Here is a 6,979-nt window from a genome sequence, read left to right as displayed (position 1 = left end):
CCATCAAAAATATCTTAATCTGTGTTCCGAAGATGAACGGAGGTCTTACGGGTTTAGAACGACATATGGGTGAGTAATTAATAACAGACTTTTCATTTTTGGGTGAACTATCCCTTTAATAAACCAATAAATCCTTCAGCTTTAAAAGATTCACGTGCATTTACGTGACATTGTGTTTTTTTAGTCGAAAAATGACACTGAAGACGAGGAGGTGGAAATCGCCACATGCTCTAGAGGCCAGTATTTTGGAGAGTTGGCGCTCGTCACTAACAAGCCACGGGCAGCTTCTGCATATGCCATGGACAACGTCAAATGCTTAGGTAATGCATTATAAATGATATGTGACCCTGCAGCACAAAAGCAGTCTTAAGTCGCTGGGGTATATTTGTAGAAATAGCCAAAAATACATTGTATGGGTCAAAATTATAGATTTTTCTTTTATGCCAAAAATCATTAGGATATTAAGTAAAGATCACGTTCCATGAAGATATTTCATTAATTTCCTACTGTAAATATATCAACTTAATTTTTCATTAGTAATATGCATTGCTAAGAACTTCATTTGGACAACTTTAAAGGCGATTTTCTCAATATTTAGATTTTTTTGCACCCTCAGATTCCAGATTTTCAAATAGTTGCATCTCGGCCAAATATCGTCCTAGCCTAACAAACCATAGATCAATGGAACGCTCATTTATTCAGCTTTTGTGTGATGTATAAATCTCAATTTCGAAAAATTGACCCTTATGACTGGTTTTGTGGTCCAGGGTCACATATAACAATGCATCGCAGCTGCACGGCGGGTCATGTGATCATTCACCTTGTGCTCCACAGTAATGGACGTGCAGGCGTTTGAGAGGTTATTAGGCCCCTGCATGGACATCATGAAACGAAACATAGCCAATTATGAGGAGCAGCTGATCACGCTCTTCAAGAGTCACATCGCAATAGAGGAGCCGAATGCATGAAATCAATTAATCAAAAACATCGCAAACTTAAAATGCAATGTGAAACGATGAGAAAATGGTAAGTAGAGGCCTGTCATCATGGTCAAGAAATCATGTTAACATACTGTAGGTCATAAGCTTGAAGTTATTGTTTTGCATTCACAGATGTGAAACTCCGGTGTGTCAATGATAATAGTTTTTTTTAGATGTGATATATATATATATATATATATATATATATACACACACACACACACACACACACGTATATATTTCAGAAAAATATATTTATTAAATATATTTATAATTTAAATTACATATATATATATATACACACATACACACACGTAAATATTTTCAAAATATATGCATGAATGTGTTTGTATTTATATATACACACACAATAAATAAACACAGTACACATATTATGCAAACAAACTTTTATTTTAGATGCGATTAATCGAGATTAATCGTTTGACAGCACTAAATATAATATATGTTAGATTTTTTATAAGAAATTATTTTATTCAGCAAGGGTTAATTATTAAAATACATTTATAAAGTGATTTATTTGTCCATTTCACATAAATGCTGTTTTCTGTGTTGTATTCTATTACTACTAATAATAAAGGTTTATTAAACAGCAAATCAGCATATTAGAACGATATCTGAATGAACATGTGACACTGAAGACTGGAGTAATGATGCTAAAAATTCAGCTTTGATTACAGGAATAAATTACATTTTACAATATATTCCAATAGAAAACAGTAATTTTAAATTATAAAAATATTTCACAATATTACTGTATTTTTGATCACATAAATGCAGCCTTGGTGAGCAGAAAAGACTTCTTTCAAAAATATGAAAAATCTTACTGACCCCAAACTGCTACCTTGTTTTCACAGGGTGATTTGGCAGATTGTTTCTACATCGTAGAGTCAGGACACGTTAAGATCACTATGAAGAGGAGCAAAGTGAGTCAAACATGTTTGCTTTTACAAAGAATCAGCACAATTCGGTTCATTATGCATCTTAAAGGGTTAGTTCACCCAAATTCAAACCCGTAAGACCTCCGTTCATCTTCGGAACACAAATTAAGATATTTTTGATGGAATCTGAGAGCTCTCTGAACCTCCATAGACAGCAACGCAACTGAAATGTTCCCAGACAGAAACATAGCAAGGAGATCTGTAAAATAATCCATGTGACATCAGGGGTTCAACCGCAATTATACGAAGCTATGAAAACCATGACTTTATACATCAATTCGTCTCCTCCGCATCCCCCTGTAGCGCCATTTTGGAGAATATCCGCTGGACGTAAACAGTGTATGCTGTTCTGTGTCAGCTGCGTCACGCCGGATCGGTTTCCTACGTTGTTGTGATTTGATCTGAACGAAAACAGTGTATCCATGTGACACAGCTGACACAGAACAGCATACGCTGTTTACGTCCAGCGGATATTCTTCAAAATGGTACTACGGTGACGCGGAGGAGACTAATTGATGAATAAAGTCGTGTTTTTTTTGCGCACAAAGTATTCTTGTAGCTTCGTATACTTGCGGTCGAGCCACTGATGTCACATGGATTATTTTACAGATCTCCTTGCTACGTTTCTGGACCTGGGAACATTTCAGTTGCGTTGCTGTCTATGGAGGTTCAGAGAGCTCTCAGATTCCATCAAAAATATCTTAATCTGTGTTCCGAAGATGAACGGAGGTCTTACGGGTTTAGAACGACATATGGGTGAGTAATTAATAACAGACTTTTCATTTTTGGGTGAACTATCCCTTTAATAAACCAATAAATCCTTCAGCTTTAAAAGATTCACGTGCATTTACGTGACATTGTGTTTTTTTAGTCGAAAAATGACACTGAAGACGAGGAGGTGGAAATCGCCACATGCTCTAGAGGCCAGTATTTTGGAGAGTTGGCGCTCGTCACTAACAAGCCACGGGCAGCTTCTGCATATGCCATGGACAACGTCAAATGCTTAGGTAATGCATTATAAATGATATGTGACCCTGCAGCACAAAAGCAGTCTTAAGTCGCTGGGGTATATTTGTAGAAATAGCCAAAAATACATTGTATGGGTCAAAATTATAGATTTTTCTTTTATGCCAAAAATCATTAGGATATTAAGTAAAGATCACGTTCCATGAAGATATTTCATTAATTTCCTACTGTAAATATATCAACTTAATTTTTCATTAGTAATATGCATTGCTAAGAACTTCATTTGGACAACTTTAAAGGCGATTTTCTCAATATTTAGATTTTTTTGCACCCTCAGATTCCAGATTTTCAAATAGTTGCATCTCGGCCAAATATCGTCCTAGCCTAACAAACCATAGATCAATGGAACGCTCATTTATTCAGCTTTTGTGTGATGTATAAATCTCAATTTCGAAAAATTGACCCTTATGACTGGTTTTGTGGTCCAGGGTCACATATAACAATGCATCGCAGCTGCACGGCGGGTCATGTGATCATTCACCTTGTGCTCCACAGTAATGGACGTGCAGGCGTTTGAGAGGTTATTAGGCCCCTGCATGGACATCATGAAACGAAACATAGCCAATTATGAGGAGCAGCTGATCACGCTCTTCAAGAGTCACATCGCAATAGAGGAGCCGAATGCATGAAATCAATTAATCAAAAACATCGCAAACTTAAAATGCAATGTGAAACGATGAGAAAATGGTAAGTAGAGGCCTGTCATCATGGTCAAGAAATCATGTTAACATACTGTAGGTCATAAGCTTGAAGTTATTGTTTTGCATTCACAGATGTGAAACTCCGGTGTGTCAATGATAATAGTTTTTTTTAGATGTGAAAAGCCAAATGTGAGTGCTTTCCTCCAGGGTTCTCAAGGTTTATGGGAGATTCCTCATGGTTTTTTAGTTTGGGGATTTGGTACCAGTGTGTTTATCGAAATTGTTCTCGTTTTTTAAACTTGGTTTGTGTTTCTTTCACATGCTGCATCTTTTACAGTGACGTCCACACAAAGACTGCATTGTTATGCCATATACAGCACAGTAATATGTTAATTTATTCTTTTAAAGCTATACTTCTGAATTTTTAAATCTGCTGTTGAGCATTTGTCAATGTTTTCAGTGTTATGCAAGTCATTTTTACTGCGAGCCACTATTTTTGACTAAACATGAATTCTGCATCTGAGCTTCATGAATTGCATCTTGATGACGCCCGTTACAAAAAATGTGAACAGTTACTTAATGAATTATGGACTACATGCCAGAGTTTAAAGTCAACATGAAAACTAAATTTAACATTTACTTAGAGCACATTAATAATAAATAAAAGTTTGTATTAAAAATTGTAATGCCTCAAACATTTTTAGCATTGCATCTAAAACATCAAAAATTTGTTTTCAGATGAAGTTATAAATGTATTGTAGTATGAAACACCCATTTTTTAAACCACCCAATCAATTCTGATGAATAAAATCAGGTCCTACCTATTTTTTTCTTGTTGAATATCCCATTTAACTCATAACTACTTCAGATTACAGAAGTAAAATGAGTTGCCAATTGTTTCACGTTGACTTTTATACTCAAGTTTCATTACATTTCCATGAGTTAGTAAACTTTCAAATTGCTTGAGAATACGATATGAGAAAAGGAGATGGAGATGCACAGACTCGATTACTTATAAAAATGAAAATGCGGTCTGAGTATCATTGCACTTTGATGCCAGTGTAATGGAAATACCTAATTTAATGGAATAGCTCACCCAGAAATGAAAATGTACTCATCCTCAGGCCATCCAAGATGTAGAGGAGTTTGCTTCTTCATCAGATTTGGAGAAATATAGCATTACATCACTTGTTCACCATTGGATCCTCTGCAGTGAATGGATGCCGTCAGAATGAGAGTCCAAAAAAAATCTAATCTAAATCAGATGTATTACTTGTGGATTATTGTGGTGTTTTTATCAGCTGTTTGGACTCTCATTCTGACGGCACCCATTCACTGCAGAGGATCCAATGGTGAACAAGTGATGTAATGCTATATTTCTCCAAATCTGATGAAGAAGCAAACTCATCTACATCTTGGATGACCTGAGGGTGCATACATTTTCAGCAAATGTTCATTTCTGGGTGAACTTGAGGTTGCACAGCGCTACATGTTTTCAATTCCTTGTTTTTGCACAATCTTTTAGAGAAACTCCTCACCGTCACATAAGAATAGTAAATGTAGGCATTGTGTATCTTCAGTTTTAAAACGGTGTAGCACATTTTTTATGAATTTGTTCACATCTTCAATTTCTTCAAAGCATTTCACAATGAATTAAGATGCATTCAACATGCACAAATTGTACGTTCACATTCATTTTCTAGATGCTCAAAGTTACCAACGACATTTACTCTCTCTGAAAAAGTCTGAATGATTCCTCTGTTTTCCGGTGTATATTTTTGAGTTACGTTTACTTTGTTTCTGGTAGCTTTTGGCATTTTGATAATATTCTTAAAAACACTTGCTTTATTCTTAATTTCTGCAGTATTTGGACACCGTTTTTCTCTGTCTCTTGATGTATGAAAAGTTTGTCCTTGTTGATTGGATCTTTTGCTTCACAGCAAGTCATATGCATTACTAGTAGTAGCCATTTCTTCCTAAAACATTACTGAATTCATTACCGTCTACCTCTAATATGAACAGCTTAGCCATCATCACCTCTTCCCATGTAGATCCCCACAGGTTTGTCTGTTGGTAAACTAGCCTGTAGTGAATCCCTAAACCATATCTGTGTGTCAGTGTAACTTTACACCATTTCTACCCTGTTCAAAAGACTTTTAATTGCCAATCAGTGCTCATTTCTGTGTGAATTTCTGCCGCCTAATTGAGAAGTCGCTAATGCTTTTTATGTCCTGAAAATGGATCAAAAGGTCTACAGTCTCTTGGTGCAAGAGAGCCCAGTACTATACCGTCAGTTATATTTGACTTTCCATTCAAATAAAGAACAATTTTGTATTTAAAAATCATTTGTGATTATTACAGCCAAGTCCTATGCTACAAATGATTCATTTTCATTCATGCATAATATGCATATGTCATGATGCATGTGTTGGCTCACGGAGTAACATTAGAAATAGAAAGGCCATTAAAAATTAAACTTGCTCAGATGTGATATTTTTATATAATTATTTGGGTCCATAACTAGTACTTGCGGCCAACCATCAGCTATTTCACGTTTAATGAGCAGTAATATAACCCAAATCATGCAAGGACCAATGTTGTTTTAGGTTTGTTTACAACGTCTTAAGACAATACATACATCATCCCCCATTTAACAAAGCGGGAGGGTCTTTCATTAAAAAAAAAAATCCCTCTCAACCAATGAGATTCACGGCTGATGTAACGGGCATGCAGAACTGGCCAATCACAAACACAATAACAAACCCATCCATGTCTAACCCAGTGTGCGAGCGACTAGCCAATCACGCTTCGAGCTCACCAAACTGACGTGCGTCTCCACCAATGGGAGGCCGGATCTAAAAGTATCAGTCCTGCCTTCGCGGAGAATGCCAGAGATACTCGGTAATGGCGACAGGTTTGGTAAGTAAAAAAAGTTGTTGATATTACCACGAAACGAAACGGTAATGTCAATGAACTTTATTTTGCGTGGCTATTTTAGACGGTGACGGTTGAGGCCGCGGGGAGCAAAAAGACTGTCATTCATTGTTTCGATCAATGAAAGGAAGGACTTGATGTACCGTGTTTCAACTTGTTGACATTCTTTTGTTTACAGCTCCCACTGTTGACATTAAAGGTTCATTTTTAAGCATTTATCTTCATTATTCTACGTCGATCAAACATCTGAGAGCTGGGAGGTCTGTATAAGATGTGGTTTGATTAAATACCGCAGTTGTTAATGAGTATTTGGCGATTTTTATTCAAACAAAGACCTTCGTATTGTTGCAACAGCCGTATTGAAGTTGTTGTTCTCGTGTTCAGCTTTAACAACGACAATATTCGTGGTAAAATATCAGTTATAAACCAAAACATGAGT

At 36.2% G+C, this 6,979-nt stretch overlaps 2 protein-coding genes across 4 annotated transcripts in view; both read left to right on the top strand.

Annotated features, from left to right (window-relative positions):
• The window catches only part of LOC107551419 (cAMP-dependent protein kinase type II-beta regulatory subunit-like), a 13,113-nt gene extending 11,976 nt beyond the window's left edge, over nucleotides 1-1,137 (top strand). For both annotated transcript variants that reach the window (XM_016233007.1, XM_016233006.1), the window contains 2 exons: nucleotides 185-320; nucleotides 835-1,137. In XM_016233007.1, the coding sequence (XP_016088493.1) occupies nucleotides 185-320; nucleotides 835-968 (270 nt within the window). In that variant the 3' untranslated portion in view covers nucleotides 969-1,137. The remainder of the gene's footprint in view (nucleotides 1-184; nucleotides 321-834) is intronic.
• A 716-nt stretch (nucleotides 1,138-1,853) lies between these two features.
• On the top strand, nucleotides 1,854-4,262 carry LOC107551421 (cAMP-dependent protein kinase type II-alpha regulatory subunit-like). Of its 2 annotated transcripts, XR_001604766.1 has the most exons (4): nucleotides 1,854-1,924; nucleotides 2,811-2,946; nucleotides 3,461-3,652; nucleotides 3,944-4,262. XR_001604766.1 is itself a non-coding variant. In XM_016233010.1 (3 exons), the coding sequence occupies exons 1-3, from the start codon at nucleotides 1,910-1,912 to the stop codon at nucleotides 3,592-3,594; spliced, it is 285 nt and encodes a 94-aa protein (XP_016088496.1). In that variant the 5' UTR covers nucleotides 1,854-1,909; the 3' UTR covers nucleotides 3,595-4,262. The 2 variants fall into 2 exon arrangements, 1 of the variants encoding a protein (XP_016088496.1); XM_016233010.1 differs by having other exon boundaries at nucleotides 3,461-4,262.
• The last annotated feature ends 2,717 nt before the right edge of the window (nucleotides 4,263-6,979 follow it).

The sequence above is a fragment of the Sinocyclocheilus grahami genome, unplaced genomic scaffold (genome assembly GCF_001515645.1).
Source record: "Sinocyclocheilus grahami isolate Dianchi unplaced genomic scaffold, SAMN03320097.WGS_v1.1 scaffold423.1, whole genome shotgun sequence".
NCBI lineage: Eukaryota > Metazoa > Chordata > Actinopteri > Cypriniformes > Cyprinidae > Sinocyclocheilus > Sinocyclocheilus grahami.
The sequence above is the reverse complement of the archived record's forward strand: the minus strand, read 5'-3'. Positions and strand labels throughout refer to the sequence as shown.

Excerpts from the sequence above, each read along its gene's own strand:
- LOC107551421 (XM_016233010.1), top strand. Across the intron at positions 2,947-3,460 it reads GGACAACGTCAAATGCTTAG|TAATGGACGTGCAGGCGTTT; the intron begins GTAATGCATTAT and ends TGTGCTCCACAG.